At 38.4% G+C, this 27,836-nt stretch overlaps 1 protein-coding gene across 2 annotated transcripts in view; it reads right to left on the bottom strand.

The window, feature by feature from the left end:
• ADGRG7 (adhesion G protein-coupled receptor G7) overlaps nt 1–27,836 on the bottom strand; it is a 71,140-nt gene that overhangs the window by 11,149 nt on the left and 32,155 nt on the right. The window contains exons 5-13 of one of the 2 annotated variants that reach the window (XM_027552069.1): nt 22,747–22,896; nt 21,345–21,448; nt 16,693–16,832; nt 16,471–16,578; nt 12,938–13,101; nt 12,232–12,387; nt 8,998–9,110; nt 4,301–4,647; nt 3,225–3,321 (exon numbers count right to left, since the gene is read on the bottom strand). In XM_027552069.1, coding sequence (XP_027407870.1) covers nt 3,225–3,321; nt 4,301–4,647; nt 8,998–9,110; nt 12,232–12,387; nt 12,938–13,101; nt 16,471–16,578; nt 16,693–16,832; nt 21,345–21,448; nt 22,747–22,896 — 1,379 coding nt within the window. Of the gene's footprint in view, nt 1–3,224; nt 3,322–4,300; nt 4,648–8,997; nt 9,111–12,231; nt 12,388–12,937; nt 13,102–16,470; nt 16,579–16,692; nt 16,833–21,344; nt 21,449–22,746; nt 22,897–27,836 lie in introns of those variants that run through there. The other variant, XM_027552075.1, reaches the window with a different exon arrangement.

The following is a 27,836-nucleotide window of genomic DNA, read 5'->3' as shown; positions in this document are numbered from 1 at the left end:
TCTCTCCAGTTGCAATATGTGGGCTTTTCATTGTGGTGGATTCTCCTGTTGCAGAGCACGTACTCCAGGCATTCAGGCTTCAGTAGTTGCAGCACATGGGCTCAATAGTTGCTGCTCCAGGGCTCTGGAGCACAGGCTGTACAATTGTGGTGCATAGGCTTAGTTGCTCTGCAGTATGTGGGATTTTCCAGACAAGGGATTGAACCCACGTCTCCTGCATTGGGAGGCAGATTCTTTACCACTGAGTCACCAGGGAAGCCCTCATTGCATCTGTTTTTGTCTTTTTGTTATTGTTGGTGGCAGTTTTGGTGGCATATTTTTCCTAATTTATGAAATTCAGTAATCATCTCCTGGCATTGTTATAAGAATAAATTCATTCATTTAATAAGTATTTATAGAGTACACGCTATGTGCCACATTGTTCTAGATACCAAGATATTAACAGTGAATGAAATACCAAAATTCCTTTCTTTAGTGAAGTTATTCTGGTACAGGAAAAATAAATAAAACTAATGCATTAATAAAATATATACCATATATCAGATGTTAACAAGTGCCATGGAGAAAAATAAAACAGGTAGTGAGGGTAGTTACTACCATGTATATGTGTATCTGTGTGTGTTGCATAGGGGAATTGGGAAGGAAGAGTTTCATTTTAAATAGAGTGATCAGGAAAACCCTTATGGAAAAAAATATTTGAGTAAACATCTGAAGTAGATGAAGAGGAAGGGTGTTCTTGGCAAAGGGAACAGCAAGTACAAAGGCTCTGAGCTGAGAGCTTAAGGAACAGCTAAGAGGCCAATGTGGCCAGAATAGAGTAAGTAGATGAGATTAGCAAAAAGATGCAAATTATGTCTGAGTTTTATAGGTGACTGAATGTACTCTTGGCGAGAAAGAGAAACTTGACATGATCTGTCTTTAGTTTTTAAAGTATTATTTCAGATGCAGGAATAACAGAAAAGCACATCCAAAAGGAGAAAGTTGGCTCAGAGTCTACTGCAACAGTCTGGTGGCCTAGACCCAGGAAGAGGAGATGCTGAGAAGTAGTCTGATTCCAGATATGTTTAAAAGTAAAGCAAAAGGATTTATTGATAGGTTAGATGGGAGATATAGGAGAGTTACAAGTGATTCCAAAGTTTTTGGCTTGAGTACCTGGAAGATGAATTCTACATAGAGACTGATCCTTGTAGGAATGGGGTTTCTAGAATTAAGATTCAAGAGTCACAAGCTCAAAGTTGAATCTGATGAACAGCTATGAACCTGAGGTCTGAAGAGTATTATAAGTGAACCTCAGATGAAGCATTTAACTCCTTGGTGATTTTGTCATGAAACATGGGAAAAGATAGCTGTAGCAGATAGAGCATAGCTTCCACAAAATTCTCCCTCAAGCATTATAATTTCGCAATGGTTACTATAACCCTTCAGGAAAGTCTGAAACAGCCTATATGGTGGGACAGAGATCTGGGGGACAGAGCATTAAACAAGCGTGTGGCCTGTCCTGCAGTCACACCTTAGCTGGGTCCTGGCAGAAGTAGCAGTACCTCAAGGGAACTGGGGTAGGGATTTCAGACATGACTGGTAGAACTGGGAGCCATGGTTGGGGGACAGGGAGTATGGTATATTGAGAAGCAATTTCTGGAAGCATAACTCAAGAAAACCCAAAAAAGTCCTTCCTCTTTCTAAATATATCCTGAAGAAATGTGAACTTTGATGCATGTGTACAGGGTGGAAAGGGAGAAAAAGGGTCCAAGATGAAGCTGATATTCATATTACACATCCTTTCCTTTCTTCCCAACTCTTATTTTCATTGCCAGGGTCTTGCCTAACATCTAATACTGTACTCAGGAAAGAATCTGCTCTCAGTTCTTTACAGCTCAGTGTGAATAAATTTAAGACAGCAGGCATCTTTCTCCTGAAGACTTCTATAGGCGTGGGTCTAACCCTGTGGCTCAGTCAGGGTAGGAAATTAATAATAATGCAATTTGAGGTGAATTACCTCTCCCATGAGATATTTGCATCTTACTCTTGATCTTCAATTGTGGAATTAAAATTTTAAAACCCATCAAAAGATATTTATTCTCAATTAAACAGAAAAAAATAGTGCCTGGAGCATGTGGCTGCTAAAGTCAAGCCAGACAGTTAGATCCCTATTTTACACTTGGTCATGGTCAGCCCTAGAAATAGGTGAGCGCCCTGACACTACAGCCTTCCCTTGTGTATACTTGCACATTTCCAAGAGTTCTGTTCTGATCTAAGTTGGTCTGAGAATTAAAGCAGAATCCAAGGATAAGAATGGTTGCATTTATAAAATAAGAAAGAAAAATAAATTAAAAAGCAGTTACCATTTGGCAGCAGAAATACACATAGAGCTTTCTTCTCAATTTCCTCATACGAATACCATCTCCTCAAGCAAATACCATGCATTCAGGTACTCCCATTGTTTTTCCCCCCAAACTTTAAACTTTTTATGTTGTATTGGAGTATAGCCGATAAACAATGCTGTGGTAGTTTCAGGTGAATAGCAAAGGGACTCAGCCATACATATACTTATATCCATTCTCCCCCAAACTCCTGTCCCCCATCCAGCCTGGCACATAACATTGAGCAGAGTTCCATGTGCGATACAATAGGTCCCTGTTGGTTATCTGTTTTAAATATAGCAATGTATAAATGCAGGCACTCCCATTATTGACAGTTGATTATTCACGCTGGAGTCACAGAGAGAATTGATAAATCATCATGAAATACTCATTATAATCATATCAACACAGAACTGGTTCATAAGCATGGATAGTGCTCAAGTTATAAAATGTTTTCACACTAGCTTGATCCCTCACAGTAACCCCAGAGCAGGTATTACTATTATTGTTATTCTCAGTTTTTAGATAAGAAACTAAGATAAGGGGTTACTAAGGATTACATTTCTTGTTTCCTATGATTTTCAGAGGTAATGAAAGAAGAAACTTAATATTAAAAAGTTCACATTTATAAATTTAGAAGGAAGGTAATTACTTGCTTTGTAAATGGATTTATCATAGGAAATTTTCATATCATTGCATTTAAAATATAATGTGCTCTTTGAGAATTTGAAATACACAGTTATAATATGACAATTATAAAGTGAGATGCATATTACAAGGACCTTTGGACTCGATGTCACTGAGTAGTTACACTCAAAAAAAAAAAAACACAAAAAAACGGGCATTTAAAAAATAAAAACTTACATTTCCTCTTGCCGGTAGTCTAACTCCCACTGTGAATTATTTCCATTCTGAGAACAAATAATTCCCACTGTCAGAGCTACCACTATAGCCGGGACTCCTATGTCATAAAGAGAATTGCAGAATAAATAATTTACCCAAACCTGGGGTTAATTATAAAAGACTGTGAATGAATTATATATCTGACCTTTTTCAGGATATATTGTTCTTTCTACTATACACAATGTACTAAGTGATCTACAGATGCAGGTTAACAGTGGACATAGTTTTTCAGTGTTTTATTTTCCCTTTCAATGTTGGCTATGTGTACCAATCCTACACCATTTCCAATCTTTTTGTAACTGTTAACACAATGTCCACTCTTAAATGGCTCAATTTCTCTTCCATTTGAATAAACTTAAATTTAGATAACACTAAAACAACTCTCCTTTGCAGGAACCCATTAAATTTTTCAAATTACTTTTCTTAAAAGAGTCCCTCTGACTGTCTTGAAATATTTTTTTTAAAGTAGTCAGAAGGTTGATTACATGTGGTCTAAATCTCAAGTCTAATTAACAGAGATGTTAAAGGAAATAAACATTTAAAGTTAGCTCATAATGTGTTACCCCACTCCAGTACTCTTCCCTGGAAAATCCCATGGACAGAGGAGCCTGGTAGGCTGCAGTCCATGGGGTCGCTAAGAGTCAGGCATGACTGAGCGACTTCACTTTGACTTTTCACTTTCATGCATTGGAGAAGGAAATGGCAACCCACTCCAGTATTCTTGCCTAGAGAATCCCAGGCATGGGGGAGCCTGGTGGGCTGCCGTCTATGGGGTTGCACAGAGTCGGACACAACTGAAGTGACTTAGCTGCAGCAGCAGCAGCAGCATGATGTGTTTAGGATAGCTGCTTGGTCATATCTGCCCTCTTCACAGAAGACACTCCTTCACTAGACAGAAGGCACTCTTAGTGATTGCTGGATTTTCCATCTCCCCTATCTGGAGGCCTTGTACTACTAGGTCTTCAATAGGTGTTTGTTTAAATTAAATGATTTCAACAAAATTAAATTTCTGAGAAAGTGTAGAAGCAAACACTTACCCCATCCAATTAAAGAGTTAAAAAGGATGAAATGCTGAGGAAGAGGCTTCATGGTCCTAATTAGAAGGAAATAGAGCTGGGCAGCACTGAGTCCCATCCAGACAAAGGTCGCTAACCCAAAATAGTGCAGTAAGATAGCAATTGCAGTGCACTTGGGATTCGAGATGACAACAGTGTCTTGTCTGAGCATTACATTACTACTCAAGTCAGTATTATTGGTCTCACTGTTACTTGTCTTTATGTTCTTATTGGAGTTTTCAATTCCAAACACGAAGAAGAGGTTGAAGATCAACATTGATGCACACAGACTAACCAACACCCAGGTTACTGAGGTTTTTCGGACTTTCCTGAAAATAAAAATTATAATTAAATAAACAAAACAGCTACAAAAAAGAAACTCTAGTGAAATCATGAGGTTAAAAAAGGATATTATTACTCATGTAAACCTAGCTCATAGCCCAGTTGGGCCAGCTGGTAGATGACCTTCCCAACTACATCAGAGAAACAATCTCTCCTCATCTGATTCCCACAAAGAAGTGAGTTCAAGAAAACAGATTGATACCTCCTTTCTTGAAACTGTGTTCTAATCAAAGGTGCTAGCTGTTCTCCAGAAATGCCCTTTTGTGAACTCTATTTGCACGAATTTCCAGGCCCTGTGTATCTCCCTCCAAGTGACCTGATACAACTAAAGGAATGCAGTAGACGGCCTGGCAGCCAGGACCAAATATCCATCAGACAAAGTGGTGCTTAGTCCACAATATGTTTATATTTCTATGGCCCACAACAAGGACTTCTAATGTAAAACAGAGCTTCTAATGTATACAGGTCAGGAAGCAACAGTTAGAACTGGACATGGAACAACAGACTGGTTCCAAATAGGAAAAGGAGTATGTCAAGGCTGTATATTGTCACCCTGCTTATTTAACTTATATGCAGAGTACATCATGAGAAATGCTGGGCTGGAAGAAGCACAAGCTGGAATCAAGATTGCCGGGAGAAATATCAATAACCTCAGATATTCTGATGACACCACCCTTATGGCAGAAAGTGAAGAGGAACTAAAAACCCTCTTGATGAAAGTGAAAGAGGAGAGTGAAAAAGTTGGCTTAAAGCTCAACATTCAGAAAACTAAGATCATGGCATGCAGTCCCATCACTTCATGGCAAATAGATGGGGAAACAGTGGCAGACTTTATTTTGGGGGTCTCCAAACTCACTGCAGATGGTGATTGCAGCCATGAAATTAAAAGATGCTTGCTCCTTGGAAGGAAAGTTATGACCAACCTAGATAGCATATTCAAAAGCAGAGACATTACTTTGCCAACAAAGGTCCATCTAGTCAAGGCTATGGGTTTTTCCAGTGGTCAGTATGGATGTGAAAGTTGGACTATAAAGAAAGCTGAGTGCCAAAGAATTGATGCTTTTGAACTGTGGTGTTGGAGAAGACTCTTGAGAGTCCCTTGGACTGCAAGGAGATCAACCAGTCCATCCTAAAGGAGATCAGGCATGGGTGTTCATTGGTAGGACTGATGTTGAAGCTGAAACTCCAATACTTGGGCCACCTGATGCGAAGAGCTGACTCACTGGAAAAGACCCTGATGCTGGGAGAGATTGAGAGTAGGAGGAGAAGGGGACAACAGAGGATGAGATGGTTGGATGGCATCACCAACTTGATGGACATGGGTTTGGGTGGACTCCGGGAGTTGGTGATGGAGAGGGAGGCCTGGCGTGCTGTGGTTCATGGGGTCTTAAAGAGTCAGATATGACTGAGAGACTGAACTGAACTGAACTGAATGTAAAAGAGGGCTTCCCTGCTGGGTGAGACAGTAAAGAATCTGTCTGCAATGCAGGAGACCTGGGTTCGATCCCTGGGTTGGGAAGATCTCCTGGAGGAGGGTGTGGCAACCCACTCCAGTATTCTTGCCTGGAGTATCCCCATGGACAGAGGAGCCTGATGAGCTGCAGTACATTGGGTTGCAGAGTCGGACATGACTGAGCAACTAAACACAATGTAAAACATGCCTGAGGACTGTTCCTTCATCTGAAGATATAATTTGAGGGTGTAAAACCAAGTATTCTTTAAAACTTATGACATATCATTGCTAAGTCACGTCAGTCGTGTCTGACTCTGTGCAACCCCATAGACGGCAGCCCACCAGGCTCCCCCGTCCCTGGGATTCTCCAGGCAAGAACACTGGAGTGGGTTGCCATTTCCTTCTCCAATGCATGAAAGTGAAAAGTGAAAGTGAAGTCGCTCAGTAGACTCTTAGCGACCCCATGGACTTCAGCCCACCAGGCTCCTCCGTCCATGGGAGTTTCCAGGCAAGAGTACTGGAGTGGGTCGCCAGTGCCTACTCAGTTCTCTGTATATTACGGTATGAAAGTGAAAGTGTTAGTCACAACTCTTTGTGACCCCAGGACTGTAGCCAGCCAGGCTCCTCTGTCCATGGAATTCTCCAGGCAAGAATACTGGTGTGGGTTGCCATTCCCTTCTCCAAGGAATCTTCCCAACCCAGGGATCAAACCCAGATCTCCTGCACTACAGGCAGATTCTTTACCGTCTGAGCCACCAGGGGAGCTTACAGTCCTGTATTAAAAAATGTTATAAAATTTCCGCTCACTATCATCCAGACCTTTCTGTGTTTTTTAGACTACAAGGCCTCTTGAAATAACTATTGCCCCTATTAATGTGCTTAAAGTTCTAACACCTTCAAGTACTTCTCTATTTCTAATGTCTCAGAATCTGATGAACAAATCTGTTTGCCAATTATATTAATATATGCTTTATGATTTTATAACATTGATGACAATTAGAAGGAGTAATTACATTAATATATGCTTTATGATTTTACAACATTGATGACAATTAGAAGGAGTGAAATCTTAGGCAAACATATTAATTATACAGCTACCACAACTTTTCAGATGGGATCAAATAAATGTTTTAGTGTCTTTTCAAATGAAAGCACAGACAGGAGAGTTTCACTTTATGTGACAGACTTGTAATTACATGGCATGTAATTTTCCTTCAAGGCACTTACCACAATGTATAATTATATATTTATTTCTGTATATATGTGTATAATGTCTGTCTTCTCCCCAAGAATGTAAATTCCAAGGGAGATGATCTGTCTTGTTCATAGTTTTATATTTACCTCCTCACATGTTGCTTAGAGCCTCACACTGTAGGCCAAAGGTGACTAAAGAGACGGAATAACTAAATAAATTGAGGGAGGTGGAAAACAGCTAAAATAGACATTACTGGAACAACCGGAGAAATGTGAATACATATATTAACATGATAACCTTATATTAATGTTAAATTCTTGAGTTAAATTCTCTGAGGATAATAATATTATGTAGGAGTGCCCTTGTTCTTAGGAGATACATACATGCTTGAAGAATTTAGAGATGATGGTCATGATATTTACAACTTACTTTCAAAATTTCAGGAAAAAACAGAAAAAGAGAGAAAACAAAATATTAATAACTGGTGAATTCAAGTGAAGGGTATATGGGTATTCAGTATTCTCTTTCAACTTTTCTGTAGACTTTTAATTTTTTATAAATCAAACTTCATGGAAAAAAATGTTTAAGTAGCAATACCTTTAGAACAAAAGACCCCTGAATCTACACATCTGAGAAAACAGTTGTGAAGGAATTTATCAGGGAGAAATAATTCTGAAAAAAAGAAGCATTGTGAGACATCTTGAGTTTGAGAAGAAACCAGGTGGGAATGCACAATCGACCCAATTATTCCACAGATATCCCTCCACCATGGGTCAGGTACCGTGCTCAGCCCTGGGAGGGACTTATAAAAACAAGAGAAAACAGCAACAACGAAAGCAAAGAAGGCCACATCAATTTTCATGCTTAACGGGAAAACAGTAGACCAATAAGCTACTAAATGAACATGCTTACATTTACAGATTGTTACAAATGCAGCATGTGACAAAAAATAACAAGTGCTATGCAAAATTGGATCTTGAGTGAGGAGATCAAGGTAGAAAGAAATATGTGTTTATGCTTATTTTGAAAATTAGTTTAAAAAAAAACTATGTATTTAAAAATCTTTTAAAATGTTTTACCATTTGAAAAATTAATATAGTTTAAAATTTACTTTTATCCTCAAAAACTTGCTAATTAGCAATGTTTCTTTCTTTCGCAAAAGCAAATTGGTAGTTATGCTTCTATTGAATACAAGGAACTATGGCATTAATGAGTTAGTGTTGTTATTTACTTGTATCTGACTCTTTTGTGACCCCATCGACTGGAGCCTACCAGACTCCTCTGTCCATGAAGTTTTCCAGGCAAGAATATTTGAGTGGGTTGCCATTTCCTTCTCCAGGGGATCTTCCTTACGCAGGGATCAAATCTACATCTCCTGCTTGGCAGGCGGATTCCATACCACCGAGCCACCAGGGAAGCCCATTAATGAGCTATAGGACCACATTAATTTTATGTGATAAACATGGTATGTAATTTTCCTTCAAGTCACTTAAATAGTTTGTAGTTATATATTATTTATGAATATGTCTTAGCCTCTCCAGGGCTGAGTATTCTATAAAATGAGCATGATGAACTAAATCTCATTTCCTTTCTGGTTCCAAGAGGCTGTATTCTAATGGAAATATGCTGAGAGGAAATAATATCAGGGTAACAATGTCTCTCATGAGATGAGCCTGCTTCCCTTCTTACCTGGTGCCGATCTGAAATATAATTGTGAGAGCCAGACCAGCAATGGACAGTGCACATCCAAATGTGGAAAATACATCTAGTGATTCAGGATATTTATATTCCTTTTTGAAACTCTGGAAAATAAGTTAAGACTCATTATTTTAAAATAGCTACTCTGAAATAGTTATGAAAGTCAACATCACAAAGAGTTACATTGGTTAAAACAGTCTGGATATTGGTCAAAATATCCATATATGTCTTTTTATATAAAGATATATTTTAAAAGGAAATAAATCAACCCCTTCATCTCTAAGCAATATTCATGAAATAGCGGCTTGAGAACAGTTATCTAATTCAGTGAGGGAAGACATAAACACCATTCCTCAATGTCTAAAATCAAAGTTGTTTGTGTTATCTAAATTGGCTGCTGTTGCTGCTGCTGCTGCTGCTGCTAAGTCTTTTCAGTTGTGTCCGACTCTGTGCGACCCCATAGATGGCAGCCCACCAGGCTCTGCCTTCCCTGGGATTCTCCAGGCAAGAACGCTGGAGTGGGTTGCCATTTCCTTCACCAATGCATGAAAGTGAAAAGTGAAAGTGAAGTCTCTCAGTCGTGTCCGACTCTAGGGACCCCATGGACTGCAGCCTACCAGGCTCCTCTGTCCATGGGATCTTCCAGGCAAGAGTACTGGAGTGGGGTACCATTGCCTTCTCCGCTAAATTGGCTGGAGTTGTTTTATTTACCTGTTACATTATTTGTATGCACAACTGTAATCCAAGGGGAAACCTGAATATCTAAGCTCATGTACTAAAATTAAAGTTGCAGAAGTATTTTTCTGTATATGAAAAGATATTCACAAGATCCTGTTCATTTTTGCTTTTGGAAAGGGGGACCTAACCTTTGTGAAATATATCCATATCCACCCCAGAATTTTAGTATATAGTCTCAGAAAATTATGTTCCATATGAGTATGTACTCTTAGAAATGTGGAGAGGTAATAATGGTGATCACTGGGTGAATAGAGACATACATACAGAATTATTTTTGCCTTCCTGTACTTTTTAATTTTTCAAATTGTTATTATTAGAAAAGCTGTATATGATTATTTATAAAACATGAAAGTTAAATATAGAGATATAATTTTAAAACACACAAGTTCCTTTTTACTGCTATTACCCCACATCAAACCCTACCATCTCTTCTCCAGAGGTGATATTTTTATTTTTGGCTCCGCCAGGTGGCTTGTGGTGTCTTTGTTCCCCAACCAGGGATCAAACCCGTGCCCTCTGCAGTGGAAAAGCACACCCTAACAACTGGACCACCAGGGAATTCCCCAGAGGTGACCTTTTTTTAATGTGTTTACAAATATTACCTACATCTCTTGCACAAATATACAGGATTTTGTTAACATAATCAGATTATTTTCAAATTGCTATTTTACTGTTTAAATATCATAAACATTTTCCCATATCAGTATATTTCTGCTTAGTAAGTAGACTTTTACTCTATATGCATTGAGTATGTATTGCTTTAGTAGGAAAAAAATAAAAATAAACTTCATTTTAAAAAAATCATAAGGGCTTTCCTGGTGGCTCAGTGGTAAAGAATCTGCTTACCAATGCAAGGGACACAGGTTCAATCCCTGATCTGGGAAGATCCCACATGCCATGGAGCAACTAGGCCCATCCACCAACCACTGAACCCAAGTACACAACTACTGAAACCCTCGCACCCCAGAGCCTGTGCTCCTCAAGAGAAGCCACCACAATGAGAAGCCTGTGTACCATAACTAGAGAAAAGCCCATGCAGCAACAAAGACCCAGCATAGCTAAAAATAAATAAACATAAACAAAACTATGTTAAAAAAATTATAAGACAAAAATGTCACATTACTTCCTATGTGTAATATACTAAGTAGATGACACAGAATCATAGAATATATAGATCTTTAGATCTTAGAAATCATCTATTCACTCAGAGTTTATCTGCTCTTAAACTTTACATATTAATACAATTCTAATCACCTTTTTAAAAATTTTGCAACTCAAAAGTAATGATAAATATTAATATGTGGGCATTGAAGCAGATTCAGATTTTAGTAAGAACAATTGAAAGTCTGACCTCAAAACAGGAGAAAAAAAACTATGAAAGTATAACCCGTATCATTTAATATGTAAAGCAATCTGAGTTTTACACAGCTATTCAGTAATACTAATGATCTTAAGATATCAAAAACGTTAAAATTGTATCTTTACTATTTACTGACTGAGAAAGCAGATCTCTCTATAATGCAAGTTATAAAATAATCAAAATCAATTTTAAATATTTGGTAATTAAAATAAGAAAATGATAATTACTTCAAAAATATTTTAAAAGCAAGACTCTATAATTTGATAGTCTATGCTATACCAGTATGCTCTGATCCCCATTGGCTTCCCAAATACAAATATTTCTTAGCTACAGAAACTTAAAACATCCACTTCTTTGGAAGATTTACAGTGTTAAGAGCCCCTTAATAAGGGGAAGACAGTCTACACCCCTCCCCACTCCACTGCAGTATAAAAACATTCCATCTAGCATAAAAAATAAATATTTTTCCTTTTGCCAGAATAATAGATTCCTGGAAATGCAATAAACGAATCTCCTCTTCCTAAAAAGGTCAGTTCAAGAACTCTCAAGAGGTGTATAAACACCTGGATACCAGAGCTGTTACCAGTTACTCATACAGGGGAGCACTAGAGTGAAAAGAACACATAGAGGAACTATGGGACAAGTTGAATTAGAAAGCTCTTCCTCTTATACCTTCTGGCATACACTTAGTAACTTAGATGCTTATAATGGAAAAAGCTCTGGGTAACTTATTCAAACTCACCCACAGCTATGTACATACTGAACCATCTTTAGCACTCAGCTATACAGCCTTACCTCTGGCTGTAGCAACTTCATGCTTCAGACATGCAAGTTAGTTGAATGGAGTCTGTCAGCTCCTCTTTTGCACATGGGCTCCCTTCTCATTATTAAATGCACAATACTGAATTCATCTATTTTGAGACTATTTTGCAAAAAGCACTATTCTAATTGCCTTTACCAGCACTTTTTTTTTCATTCTCTAACTTCATTCCTTGTTTTCCCATTTAATCAAAGTTGAGTTGAGTGTCTATGTAAACTAATCCCCAAATTATCTCCAGTTAGCACACAACACAATTGCATGTAAGTAAAACTCTTGTCCAGAAAGAGATTACCATGTAAACCCTTACCATCAATACTGCAAAGTTAGTAGTATGGTTGCAGTGGCAGTGTAGAAATCCATCAGTGACCTTCTGTTTGTGACAGCCATGCGTGTCCCAATCCTTCATGGAAAAATTCCAATAGACGCAGGCATAGGAATGAAGCTGGAATTCTGTTCGGTTGTACTGTGAATAAGACAATGGCAACTGATTTTTTCAAAATGCTTAATTGTGTGGAAAAAAATCAAATAGGCGAAGATAAGCTTGAAGTGAAAGTTTTAGTCACTCAGTCATGTCTGACTCTTTGTGACCCAATGGACTGTACAGCCCACTAGACTCCTGTCCGTGGGATTTTCCAGGTATGAACACTGGAGTGGGTTGCCATTCCCTTCTCCTGAGGATCTTCCCGAGCCAGGGATTGAACCCAGGTCTCCTGCATTGCAAGCAGATTCTTTACCATCTGAGCTACCCATATGAGAAATCAATTGTATGATTATGTATGATATGTACTGATACAAAGCATAGCATCTTTATTACAGATTAAGAAAGAGAATATAAAATTCAAAGTAGTTAATTTTACACTTAGTGTTATAAAAATATGGATGGGGGAGAAGTTAAAGTTAGTCTTGTCATATAAACTTTCAAAGAGGTGTTCTGTGGATTTCTTTTGCCCAAACTGTCCCTGCTTTTGTAATCAAGAGTGGGCTGAATTATTTCTATTAATGGGAAAACTCACCCTTGGATTAAAGACCATTTCAACAGAAGCGCTCTGATCTTCCACATTTTCATCTGTTTTGCTTGAGACAATTTTTTGACTAAAGTCTGATTTAGTTATAAAAGTTTTTGATTGGAAAAGCTTGTTGTTTTGATACACTACAAAGCCACATGCCTTGACATTAGCTGTGAGGGGGGAAAAAAGACACTAAAATCAATAAGGGAACCCTAGGTAAGTAAGAAAGTCCCATACCATCACCGAACTGCATGACTGCTTAACACTCCAGTGAAATACAGAAAATAATGGTCTGCTGACTGCCTTTATTTAACTGCAGCATCTAATTAACACATATAACATATGGTTGGCCATTCCATCCACATTAATTTCTTTCCTAAGATTCCTTATGTTCTAAATGGAAACCATAATCTCTGCCTAATCCACCTAAAAAAAAAAATACCAAAAGGATCTCATGTATAAAGTAAACATTCTTGCTTTCTATGCAGTGAGACAGTGAACACAATGAGCAGGTAGCTCAAGACCATGTTGCTTTCCCCCCTGAGTCATTGAATAAGAAACAGCAGAGAGTGATCATTAGGACAGCAGTGCCTAGAGGACTGCTCTGGGAGGTCTGGCTCCTATGCAGAGGGACTGAGCAGAAACCAGTTTATTAAATCACAGAGCCAGCAGCTCAAGTTGTGCATATCAGGGATTCTTTCAACAGACTAAATACTTTCCATCAGCTCTTGAACTACTGGTCTCTGTTATTTCAAGACAACGACAGGCTTTTGCCCAAGGCTGGAAAATGACTGGGACACATCCCTTCAGGACACTGGAAAAACTGGTCAGCTTTTCCTAAGAGAGCCTGCAGGAGCATGGCTGCAACAGGGGGTTCTGCAGCGGGGCTGCTGGCCATGGCAATGGTCAAACAGAACCACCTTTGAAATGCCTCCTGACACTTCATAGAACTCTTGGCCATATTTAAAACAACAGATGCAACAACAATGAATATACATTTTAGCTGAATAAATTCCCTAAACTCTGATATCTTTTACAAGTGAAAAGCTTGCATGTATTTGCGTGGGTGTGTATGTGTCTCTGTGTGTATATACATACACACATATATATTATATACTTAATAAGTACAAAGAATACTAAAATGGTGGTGGTGGGACCAGAATAATCAGTCTTGTGCTTTGAGAGATAGGTAGGTAAGGCCCTGACAGCCCCCAACACATCCTCCACAGCCCCCGCTTTGCTCTGTCCTCTTCTGAGAAATAAAGACATTGGCTTCTGAAGAGTTTTTACATCACACTGAGCCCACCAAATTGTTCCTTCTTTGTCACACTAAGTGACAAAGTTAACCATAAAAATGTAGTATGACTGCTTTTTAATCTTATTTTTATAAAAGAATGACATGCTTGATGTAAAATTCAAATCCATATAAGTACATACATTTAAAAAATGAAATTCTCTACTCACCCCTTTCCTCATTCCTACAGGATTCTGGTTGTTTATTAGAAAATCATCTTTTCATCTAGATAATTAGATTCACTAGAACAAATTATACTTACCATTATCTTATGATTTTAAAAGAATCTCCATATTTCAAGATATAATCCTCCTTGATGTTTTTTTATATTTTCTCTTTCTTTTCTTGATCAAATTTATCAGAAGCTTGTGTATATTTCATTAGCCTTTCATGGAATCAATATTTTATTTTGTTGACCCATCTAGCATTTGTTAAGTATGTCCCATTTTTATTAATTTATGCCATTTTATTAATTCTTTTTTTCTAGATTTGCTATCTTACTTTTTATGCCTCTTTAGGTGAATGATTATTTTTTAACAATTTCTCATATTATCTAATAGATTTATTAAGGGAAATACACTTTCCTTTAATTACATCTTTGTCCACATTCCATAGGGTTTCATCTAAGGAGTTCTCATAGGTATTAATTTTCAAGGACTCTGTAATCTGTCCTTTAATTTCCTTTCTAACAATGGTATTTTAAAATTCTTAATTGGATAAAATTTTGGCTATTCTTAATGGTACATTTATAGTTTCATTGCATTGTGGTCAGGAACTATGTCCTGTATAGCTTTATTTTTTAATTAATTAATTTTTAATTGAAGGATAATTGCTTTACAATATTGTGTTGGTTTCTGCCGTACATCAACATGAATCACCCATGGGTAAAATATGCAAGTTTTTCTATTTGGCCTAATAGTTTTTGAAGCACTCCATAGATATTTGAAAATAATTTTTATTATCTATTTTCTGTCTATAAAACTACATACACAAACAAATGTATATAAAGGCCAAGTTTATTAGCTATTTTTTGTCTACTTGATCTTCAGTTTCTGGAGCAACTTTATATTTCTCCCTATAACACAAGGTTGTTGATGTGACCCTGTATTTCCAATAATTTTTGCTTATACACTTCAATCTTGAAGTCTTTTTAAAAAACTTAATATAAAAACATGTTCCTTTCAGTCCAATCTGAATCTTTGACTCTAGACAGTGTTACTTCAACCTGTTTGACTCTAATGATAGTTTATATGAAATCAAAAATTAGATCTACCTTTCACCAAATACAAACACAAATTCCAGGTTCATTAAAGATCTAAATGTAAACATAAACACTAAAAATATTCAGAAGACAATATAGAAGACTATAATTGTGACTTTAGTAGAGCAATGAATTTAAATATCAGTTATAGAAAAAAAGATTGATGCATTGGACTACATTATAAAGTAAAATTTGAGTATGACAAATGACATGAAAAACCAAGTAAAAGATAGCTACAGACTGGAGGGAAGATATTTGCAATTTATATAACCAATAAAGAATTAGTTAGCCAATTAGAATTATATAACCAATGAGAATTATGAATTTAGTCTCTCTAAAATATGTATTTTTTGGCACTGGATTTTTTATTTGGGGAGAAAATAAAAGTAAATGTGTGCATTCAATCTGCTTTATTGTATTCAATTGTCAATTTTAGACTTTGAATAGTACAGGCATGACAAGTTAGACACAAGAATTTCTAAAAGGTTATATGCACAACAATAAGGAGCTCATGATGAGCACCATACAAGGAGATAACTGAAAATTAGTACTGCTATATGCTGACTGTGTCAATTACATAAAATATCCCAAGGACAAGTCAATAGGATGAATTTAAGCCTGTGAGCACCATTCCACTAGTAAACATGGGCAAAGTTTATGACTGAATGCTTTTTAAGTGTATTTTTAAGTATAAAACTGAGCCATTTGGCTACATTTTAGGTGGAAAATAGATTGTGTTCATAAGCCAGAGCATTTCAATTCTGTCACCCTCCAAGTGTTTTTGAAAAGACAGGGGAAGAAAATCATCTCTGGGGCTAGAATAATAGACTTGAGATTACCAAAATTTGTTAGAGCTCAAACATACTCACATGCAAATTACTCAGTATGTAACTTAAGTAAACATAATTTCTTGCTCAATGAATTTTAAGCTATTAATTACATGAATTTGAGTGCATTTTTCAAGTAATGTAATTTGAGACCTACTTTTCGAGGTGTTGAGCAAGAGCTGAAGTTCCGTCTGTTCGTTGGGATTCAGTTTGTCTACGTCCACGTTTACACGTGTGGAACCAGGAGTCAGAGAATTGCTAGTTCCTACGAGAAGGAAAAAAAGCAGAATTTTATAAAAGTCTACATTTTCATGAATAGAGCATATATTGGTAGTAGAATATTCTCTGCTATTACAAGAACTTAAAACAAACAGCTGACCTTTCAGTACAGTGAAGAGAACACCTGTAGACCCCTCGTTGCCTCCTGAATAGACATTAACTGACTGTATTGCTATATTAGGTTCTACCACTGGCTGGTCGCTCAACGACAAGGAATAAGTCTCCATTTGCTCAATAAGCCTGCATAGAAAAAAACATTAACAACACACTATTATTGAAATTTGTTATAAAATCAGTTGTGTGTGTCCCACATTCCAGTGGAAAGGCATGCCCACAGAACTCAAGCAATCACAATATTGGCACAATCCTGTAACAATATCGATTTTTTTTTTAATCAGAGTCTTACTTTGTTACATGTACTTTCTTCTTCTTTTTTTAACTGATTCATGTTGATGTATGGCAGAAACCAACACAATATTGTAAAGCAACTATCCTTCAATTAAAAATAAATTAAAAAATAAAGTTATACAGGACATGGTTCCTGACCACGATGCAATGAAACTACAAATGTACCATTAAGAATAGCCAAAATTTTTCTGGTAAACTTTCCCCACTGTAGGGTACCTTGGACATAGATGCCAGAAAGCTGGAATTCAAGAAGGACAGATTTCCCAATAGAAACAGTCTTTGTTACGTTGGTCTTCTCATAAAAGGACTGCACTGCCATGCCCTCCCATTGACCAGTCACGTGATTGTTGTTTCTCCAGTGTTGAGACTCAATATTCACTTATTTAACTCTCTCCTCTCACCCAAAGCCCACAGTTTTCAAACCATTTAAGTGCTGACTCCTGAGGTGACAGTTCATAGGGAATTATGGAAGCACAGAACACTGAGCTCATTGCCTCAGCTATTAACTAAGCATTGCAGCTTCTCACAATATTTGTTTCTACTCTGGATAAGTTTGAAGATAGATTAGATGGACAATGGGAGGGAGTGGGGGGAATCTTAATTTGGTGTTCTCCAAAGATAAATTGGCTTAGACAGTAAAGAATCTGCCTGCAATGTGGGAGACCTGGGTTCGATCTCTGTGTCTGCAAGATTCCCTGAAGTAGGAAATGGCAACCCACTCCAGTTTTCTTGCCTGGAGAATCCCATGGACAGAGGAGCCTGGTGGGCTACAGTCCATGGGGTCACAAAGAGCCAGACATGACTGACTTTGACTTTCAAAGATAAGTCATAAGATTGTTTCTTTTTCCTGTTTCCCATAAAAATATTTGCACTCTTTCTGTTCTTGACAAAGCAAAATGTCTATGTCTAAGACAACTGGTTCAATCTAATTTTCCCGGTAATGAAAGAATTTCATTAGAATGTAATTATTCTTCATTCTAAAACTTTATTCCTTCCATTAATATATCTTTTCCCTTCCCCAAGTGACATTAAAAAAAGAAAATTTTAAATAATTAAATTTCATAAAGAGAATGTGGTAACCATTCATAAGGAAACAGTCAAGTAAAGTCATTATTTCAAAAGTTTTCCTTTCCTAATACTATTTTCCATAATTTTCAGCGATTCACACTATGTATTTCCCACTTAATGAATAACAATGAAACCTGAGAGCTGCTTTCAACAGGAGGAACACCTAACAAAGCTCCAATCTGCTAGGAACATGATTCATCCAACCAACAGTATCTGCTGAGCATCCAACAAAAAGCTCAGTACCCGTGAAACACTGAGGATACTAAGGGAAGCTCCTTCAGGCATTGAAAACTAACAGGAAAAATGTGCTAGATGCATGAGAGTGTTTGCCGTTTTTAAGAGTTGCTCTCACCATGGCCGTGTGTAAGGGGTTTATTCCTCCCATATTATTCTTTCCTCCTCTTGTCATTATGATTGGATGATAGGTGGGTGCCGGTCAGGAGACTGGCCGTCAACCTGGCACAAATAACTAGAAAAAGCAACCAGATCCCCTTTCACTCAGGAATCTTCCATTAGTGCAGCAATGATATCAGAAAAGCCTGGCTTTAACAGGGCCCCGAGAGGTCATTATGGCTGGCCCTCCTTATCTCAGGTTTCGCATCCGTGGTTGGTTGAATCTGCCAATGTGGAGCCTCCCGCTGATACAAAGAGCCAACTACACCAATTTATATAAGGGACTTGGGCACCTGGGAATTCTGGTATCTGTCAGGAGGAGATGAGGTAAGAGAGAGTGTGGTCCTGGAACCAACCTCCCATGTCTACTGGGGAAAGACAGCATATCATTGTAAGGACAAATACAAATTTAAAATGAGAGGCTTAATTATTCCTGTTGAAAATAAGGGAAGGTATTTCCCTCCCCTGGGAATGAAAGAAGGGAAAATCAGAATGAAATGCACCAGGAAGGTTGGTGTCTATCAGGAGAATTTGCACCTGGTCTCAGGTCAGTGGAAGAGTTGCCTCGAGGAACAATATCCTTCCAAGGGAGAGAGGAGAGAGAGTACCTTTGCTGGCAGGTCACCAGGATTTTTCTCTGGAGGAGAGCTAACAGGTTGGTGACCTGATCTTAGGGCTGGAAGCTGAAGATCAAAGTCTTATCTACATGAATAAAGACCTGAGTCCATAGCAGTTTATGCAAAAGATCACCTGGGAGAGGGTAAACTGATAGCCCATCATTAGAAAAATAAGTCGACTAGAAATTCAGAATGGGAGGAAGGAGGGTCTGAGTGTGGTTATATAAATTCATATTTCAACACGTCCTATATTTAAATGTTTCACTTTTTCCTTTACACACCTTCTTTGATGCCATTTGGAATTTACACATAAATCACACAGCCTTTTTTTTATCCTTCCATGCCTGCTGCTAAGTCGCTTCAGTCATGTCCGACTCTGTGCAACCCCAGAGATGACAGCCCACCAGGCTCCCCCGTCCCTGGGATTTTCCAGGCAAGAACACTGGAGTGGGTTGCCATTTCCTTCTCCAATGCATGAAAGTGAAAAGTCAAAGTGAAGTCGCTCAGTCGTGTCTGACTCTTAGCGACCCCATGGACTGAAGCCTACCAGGCTCTTCCGTCCATGGGATTTTCCAGGCAAGAGTACTGGAGTGGGGTGCCATTGCCTTCTCCCCTTCCATGCCAGAAGGCAACAAAAATCATAACTGTTTATGTTGTGACTGAGACAGTGTTGAGACAGTGTTTTCGTCTGTCTCATCACCTGTGACTTTCTCAGCCGAATCCCACAATGGCTCTTTCTTCAGCCTTCTCACCAAAAACATCCACTTTTCCCCTTTGCCTCCAGCAAGACTGCAAACACAGAGCCTCCAGCTCTGAAGGGAGTTCACTGGATCTCATGGCTGCAACCTTCTCCAACTCCAAGAAAAAATGGGAGCATCAACACTGCCAGTGAGAATGATCCAGACTCCTAGAGAAATCTGAAGTCATGAAATATACCAGTTCAATTGTTTACACCTCTACCACCATCTCTCAGAAGTATAATCTTGTGAATGTCCTGTTTCCTGTTTTTGTGCCTTTTCCACTTTGGAGACTCAATACTAAATAGGTACTGGTCATAATTATTAAAGAACTGAGAACTACTTCTAGGAAATAATAGGTGATGCAAACAAAGATTTCGTACAAGAATGTTGATTGCTCAAAATATCAAAAGACCTGAAGCTATCTAAATGTTCAGCAGCAGAGAACTGCTTAAATAACAGTTCATTCATATTATGCGGTAATCTAAAACATGATGTAGATGCATAGGTATTTATGTTAATTAGATGTTTATAAGGTATTATAAAGTGACAAAAACAAGTTCTATATTTAAAAAACATGTAGTAGAGACCTCCCTGGTGGTCCAGTGGTCATGATTTCACTTTCCAATGCAGTAATGTGGGTTCAATTCCTGGCCGGGAAGCTAAGATCCCACATGCCATGTGACCAAAAACCAAAACATAAAACAGAAATAATACTGTAAAAAATTCAACAAAAGACTTTAAAAAATAACCCACATCAAAAAAATCTTAAAATAAAAAAAAGAGTATGTAATAGGATATACACACACAGAGGAAAAAATCTTGAAGAATATATACCAACAGATTAAGGTGAGACGATATTTAAAATTTCACTTCTCTACATAGTTTCTTTTTCTATTATGAGCATGCATATTTAATTAAATTTTTAAAGAGTTAAGAAAACTGTATAGAAGATAAAATCACATCGAATCCTAGTGAGAGGCCTCTATGAATAAAGTACACAAGTTTTAGTATAAATGCACAACCAGAAGTAATCTGTGACACAGGAATCCAAAAGAGAGAAAGCAGGCAGAGTTGGATCCTCTTTTTTTTTTCAGTGTAGCCTTGAGAAAGCTAAAGAAAATTTAATCAAACTACACTAGGATCTTGGGGAGAACTACACTAGGATCTAGGGTGGGGTTGGGGGCGCAGGGGAGCTAGAAATGTGTCTTGCAAAGCTATGCTGTTATTTGCAGTTCTGTGCACTGAGAAAGGAGCTAAAAGAATTATGCACACAGTGGTTCCTGGGCCATGCCAAGCTAAGGCTGGGAAAACAAATCCTAATCTGAATCATCCCAGTTACTCTATATCCCAGGCCATGCCCACCCCTGCAATGAGGAGTTAGAAAGCTATGGCTTTAGTCTGCACTCCAGAGAATTAGCCATTTTGTGTATCCACGAGAGAAATAAAGACACCCCTGTTAATGCTGTAACCTGGGAAAGTAAGCAGCAATGCATTAGGTTTTCCTTCCAAACTGGAATTGTACTTACGTTGAAAAGGTATCATCACTATCAGCAGCAGTAGCAGCTCTTTGAAAAACATCTTCACTAGCATCTAGAAGTTGACTCACTGTTGTCACAGCAACTTTTTTCGCCTGCCAGGAAGAAGGCATTGATTATCACAGAAGACACATTGCACACCACCATCATCATTATAGTTACCACGAATTATTACCGTATCAAGTGGCACCACTGGTATGGTAATCTAGAGATGTTTTTCAAAACTGAAGTTTTGAAAGTATTCTCTCTACCTAAGAAGGCAGAGAAAATAAAGGTAAGGCACAGTGAAAATATAAACTGAGTTAATTAGGAGGCTTAGGTCTCTGAATCTCACCTCATAGCAAGGTGTTTTACAGAACCTCCACCCTTACCCCCAACAGCACAAAAGCAGGTACTTGGATACAGAAGCAGAAACAAAATAAGAAGAATACAGGGCTCTTTAAAACATTACAGTCCATAATACTTAATATAAGACCTTAATTATACTTACTCTAACTGTTAGTAACTATTAGGCTTAGTAAAATTATTTCCAGTTTTCTTAAAATTAAAAACTCAGAAGTATGTCAGACACAATGTCTCCACACCTGGTTACATTTTAACTGCCTTCTTTATGGATATTGACACCATTCTGTCCTTATGGGCTAAGCCTGTCGTAAATTCTATGTTTGGTGGTCATTATATTTCTTTCAATTCCATATTTATTAACTTGCGATTCGAATCCCACTTTCTTTCCAAAGGACCTCAGATAACAAAAAACATTTTTTAAAATAAACTATTTAAAGAGAATAGAATAAAACAGATGTTTTCAGGCCATGCTGATATCTAACTAGCAGAAACTGGGTCCTTCCATATTGGTGGTTTATAAACCCTGCTAGGCACAGTTTATAAACTGTGCCAATTGGTGAATGCTGCCTGCAGTTCTCATTTTCAGGTACCAGAGTTTAACAGGTTATGATATCAGAAGTGTAAACTAGGCTCAATTTTTTGGAAAACCAAGACTAAAATTCAAATATGCTCAACAGAAAGGGATCCCAGTTTAAAACAGCATGATCTAAAGTGAGTTTCTTAGAACTCTAGTTATTTGGAATTGAATAGAGGTGAGAGGTCAAATACAATTGATAAACATGTTAATAAAGTAAAATAGACTTGTTCATTCCAGGACTTCCCAGAAGATTTAACATGATAATCATTTGTGACTATCCCAAAAGAGAATATTTGGACAAGCAGCTCTTTTTTTATCGATATTCCTTTGAACATCTCTCAGAGAGAGTGCTCTGCAAAATGGTTTTGAGCAGCTAAAACCCTGCCCAAGTCCATACTTTGTAGTAAGGAGTAGAGTTTGAAAGGTCTTTCTTTGTTCCCCTCCCTTTTTTAAAAACCATATGAGTTTTACCTCAGATGAAGCATTTCTGGATGTGTTAAAAATCTGTCCGACCACTCTAGTAGCAGACATGATGTTCTCAGGAGTTAAGTTACTGGCATTCGATGTTAAAATCTGGGCTTCATTAGAAATATTTTGAGACTGTGTTGAGATATTGACAATCTGTTAAAAAAAAAAAAAAAAAAAAGCCCTAACTTTATAAACTATATCTGAACACTTTGCAAGCAACACAGTTGAATAAGCTGGAACTGAATTGACCCTCAACCTCATGAACATCACATCCACTCCATTTTTCATTTTTGCTTTTTCCCTTGCATAAAGGACACAGTACATGTAGGCCAGTGGTTTTCCCAGCCCTTACTATTAATACTTGCCAGGATTAATTAACTATGCCAGGTCAGGGCTCCTCAAGGTATAACCCATGGACCAGTGGTGGTTCACTGATTGCTACAGGGTCCAAAGGGAGATAAAAGCAGAAACTGAAAGTGGTCAGAAACATAACAATTCTGTGCTGTTGAATCTAATAATTTGTAAAATGGATTTTTATCCTATAAGCATTTTTTGTTTTACTTTCCTAGTAATTCATTAGTATTTTACAAAATTATAGCCTGCAATGGGCTGGAAATTTTTTAAGCTGGCTTTGCAGCACGTAGAGTTAGGGAAGTTAGGAAACCTCTCCAGGTACCAGTGAACCTTCAGGCTCTAGGTTGTGAGGCTAAACATTAACCCATATTATCTTTAGTGGAGCCAAGTGTTAATACGTATGTGTCTATGTGGCTTAGTTTTCACTAGATGGCAGCATCATTGCAAAAATCAAACCAAGGTCCCAGACTATTTACTCTTGTGGAAGAGTCAGAAACAATGTCGAATCAGTAGAAACAAGGTTCTCATTCAAAGGCCAGGTCTCTGCTATGTGTAAGGCATTTAACTAGATGTTTTATAGGGGTTATCACATTTAATATGCAAAACAATATTGCGAGTTGAGCACCCTCATTCCTATTTAAAGGCTTGGAGGGGTTATGGAGCTCACCCGAAGTTCATGCAGCTTACCAATGACAGAAATGACGATCAAAAACTGGCTTATCAGACTCCAGAACATGAAGCCTTTTCCCCAATCTATGTGAAAGTGCAAATGTTAGTCACTCAGTCATGTCTGACTCTGTGTGACCCCATGGACTGCAGCCCACCAGGCTCCTCTGTCCATGGGATTCTCCAGGCAAGAATACTGGAGTGGGTTGCCATGCCCTCCTCCACAGGATCTTCCCAACCCAGGAATCGAACCCGCATCTTTTGCATTGCAGACAGATTCCTTACTGTCTGAGCCACACAATCTATGTGGTTGGCAGCCATCTCCACACTCTACCCTCATCTTCACCCACTCCCTTGCCCAACTGAGATTAGGGAGCCAGTGTGGTACAGTGTGGACTTTAAAGACTGGCTCCATCACTTTTTGGCTGTGGTTCACTGAGCAAAATAGGACACTCTCAGAGACCGTTTCCTCATCTATAGAATGAACACATCAATGCTGATCTATATAGTCACTTTTCGGAGAAAGCAATGGCACCCCACTCCAGTACTCTTGCCTGGAAAATCCCATGGATGGAGGAGCCTGGTAGGCTGCAGTCCATGGGGTCACTGAGGGTCAGACACGACTGAGCGACTTCACTTTCACTTTTCACTTTCATGCACTGGAGAATGAAATGGCAACCCACTCCAGTGTTCTTGCCTGGAGAATCCCAGGGACGGTGGAGCCTGTGGGCTGCCGTCTATGGGGTCGCACAGAGTCGGACATGACTGAAGTGACTCAGCAGCAGCATAGTCACTTTTAAAATTAAAATAACACACATAAAATGTTCAGCACAGTATTTAGCATGCAGTTAGTACTCAATAACATGTAAGTGTGATTAGCTAGAATAATCTATAATATGAGAATGAAAATATAACTCACAGAGGTTGTGTGTGTGTTAGTTGCTCAGTCATGTCCGACTCTTTGTGACCCCATGGACTACAGCCCACCAGGCTTCTCTGTCCATGGAATTCTCCAGGCAAGAATACTGGAGTGGATTGCCATTCCCTTCTCCAGAGGAACTTCCCAACCCAGGGATCGAACCCTGGTCTCCTGCATGGCAAGCAGGTTCTTTATCGTTTGAGCTACAGGTTATGTAAGGACTAAATGAGATAACACATGTAACATGCCTAGTGCCAAGAGGAACACATACATATAAATTTCTTCTTCCTCCCCTTGCTCAATCCCAGGTACTAACAATTCCTTGCATTTGCATTTGAGTATATCCTTAGTCAAAATAATCTAATTTGCATTAAAGAATAATTATATTTCCCACTTCACCTGCTCATGAATACAGCCCCTGAGACCAGCATCAGGTTCTGAACTTCCTGTTTCAAAGGGGTTTTGATCATAGTTTGTTTCTCTTTATTCTGATCCAAGAGACCATAAAATACCTTCCTTTTGGTATCAAATGTTAGGTATCTATTTTCAGTCAAAACTTCAGTGGTCAAACATATGAGGCCATTTAAAAAATAGTTAAGGATTTAGGGAATGTCTTGTACACACTGCTATATTTAAAATGGATAATCAACAAGAACCTATTGTATAGCACATGGAACTCTGCTCAATGTTATGTGCCAGCCTGGATGGTAACAGGGTTTGGGGGAGAATGGATACATGTATATGTATTGCTGAGTCCCTTCACAGTTGACCTGAAACTACCACAACATTGTTAATTGGCTATACCCCAGTATAAAATGCTTTTGGTGCTAAAAAATAAAATTTTATTAAAAAATGTACAATACCGGGGGGGAGGAGTCAAGATGGCGGAGGAGTAGGACGGGGAGAACACTTTCTCCTCCACAAATTCATCAAAAGAGCATTTAAACGTCGAGTAAATTCCACAAAACAACTTCTGAATGCCGGCAGAGGACATCAGGCACCCAGAAAAGCAACCCAACTCTTCGAAAGGAGGTAGGAAAAAATATTAAAAACAAAAAAAAAGAGACAAAAGAGGGAGGGACGGAGTTCTGTCCCGGGAAGGGAATCTTAAAAAGAGAGAAGTTTCCAAACATCAGGAAACCTTCTCACTGCCGAATCTGTGCCGAGCATTGGAAGCACAGAGGGCAACATAACAGGGAGAAAATATAAATCAACAATTTAAAACTCGCAGATTGCGAGCCCTACGGTAACTCCCCCAGCAGAGAAGCAGCGCAGACGCCTGCATCCGCCATTAGCGAATCGGGGCTGGGCAGGGAGGCGCGGCGTGGGCTGCATCGCTGAGAGTAAGAATCTGGCCTGAATACCCTGAGCGCTATCTGAGCGAAATAATTTGGGCTAGCAAACCAGACTGTGGGATACCTACCACGCGAAAAGCCAGCCCTAACCTAAGACCGCCAGGCCCGCGCACGGAACAAAGGACTGAACAGAGATAGCCGGCTGCAGATCTTCCCCCTCCGGTGACAGGCAGCCAGAGCCGGAAGGGGGCAATCGCAGCCCCAGAGAGACATTATCTATAAAATTGTAAGCAGGCTTCTTTGCTAACTAAAACTTCTTGGGGGTCTGGACGGTCAACATCTGCCTGAGAAGGTGCGCCGGTTTTACATCCAGATAACCGAGTGGCGGGGAGGCGATAAGTCGCAGCATTGGCGCTCGCCTGGGAAGAGCAAATTGGCGCTCGGACCTGGGAAGAGTACAAAACGCAGGCCCAAATGAGTCTGCGCCTCTGAGGACTACCCGAGTGCCTGAACCTGAGCGGCTTGGACCTGGGAGGTGCATGCAGCCCAGGGCCAGCCTCGGATTGTTCCCGGCGGAACAACCTAGAGTCCGAGCAGTGTGGACAGGGAGGCTACACGCGCCGTGAGCGGGGGCATACCCAGTGTGGCTGAGGCACTGTGAGCCCACGCCAGTGTTATTTGTTTGCACCCTCCCTCCCTACCTCCCCACAGCGAGGTAAGTAAGCCTAAAAAAAAAAAAAAAAAGTGTCCTCCACCGTGCCCTTTGAGTCAGGGCGGAAACCAGATACTGAAGAGACTAGCAAACAGAAGAAGATATAACAGAGGGAAACGCCTTGGAAGCTACAGGCAATAGATCAAAACCCTGTGGTTACTACGGACTACATAGGAAGGGGCCTATAGATCTTGAGAAATATAAATCTGACCAAGGAACTAGCCAAAAATGAACTGAACCCACAACACCCACAAAAAAAGAAACAAAAAAGTCCTAGATATATTTTTATTATTTTTACGATCATTCTTTCTTTTTTTTTTTTTTTTTTTTTAATTAAAAAAAAAAAATTTTAAGTCCTCTATTGTTCCTTTAATTTTCACTTTTATAACCTATTACTTCGCAAAAAAAAAAAAAAAAAGACCCTATTTTTTTCTTCTTCAGCAAACTTCATATATATATATTTTATAATTTTTTGACCTTGTTGTTTTTTTTTGTTGTTGTTGGTTTTTGTTTTTTTCTTCTTTTCTTTAACATTGTATTTTTGAAATTCCAAACTCTACTCTAGATTTTTAATTTTCGCTTTTTGGTATATGTTATCAATTTTGTACCTATAGTTTTTTTTTTATATAATTTCTGTGATTTTTTTTTTTTTTTCTTCTTCTTCTCTGTTTCTTTCTCTTCTTCTTTTATATAACATTGTATATCTGAAATTCCAAACTTTACTCTAGATTTTCAATTTATGCTTTTTGGTATTTGATATCAATTTTGTACCTGTATTTTCTTTATAATTTTTGTGACATTGTTCGTATTTGTTTGTTTGTTTTCTCTCTTTATTTTTCTTCTTTTTTTTTTTTTAACATTGTATTTTTGAAATTCCAAACTCTACTCTAGATTTTTAATTTTTGCTTTCTGGTATTAGTTATCAATTTTGTACCTGTACTTTCTTTATAATTTTCGCGACCTTGTATGTTTTTGTTTGTTCATTTTTTCTCTCTTTCTTTTCCTTCTTCTTTTCTTTAACATCGTATTTTTGAAATTCCAAACTCTACTCTAGATTTTTAATTTTCGCTCTCTGGTATTAGTTATCAATTTTGTACCTGTACTTTCTTTATAATTTTCACGACCTTGTTTGTTTTTGTTTGTTCGT

Source organism: Bos indicus x Bos taurus, chromosome 1 (genome assembly GCF_003369695.1).
Source record: "Bos indicus x Bos taurus breed Angus x Brahman F1 hybrid chromosome 1, Bos_hybrid_MaternalHap_v2.0, whole genome shotgun sequence".
Classification (NCBI taxonomy): Eukaryota; Metazoa; Chordata; class Mammalia; order Artiodactyla; family Bovidae; genus Bos; species Bos indicus x Bos taurus.
Note: the sequence above shows the minus strand (reverse complement) of the source record. Positions and strands in the feature narration are given on the sequence as shown.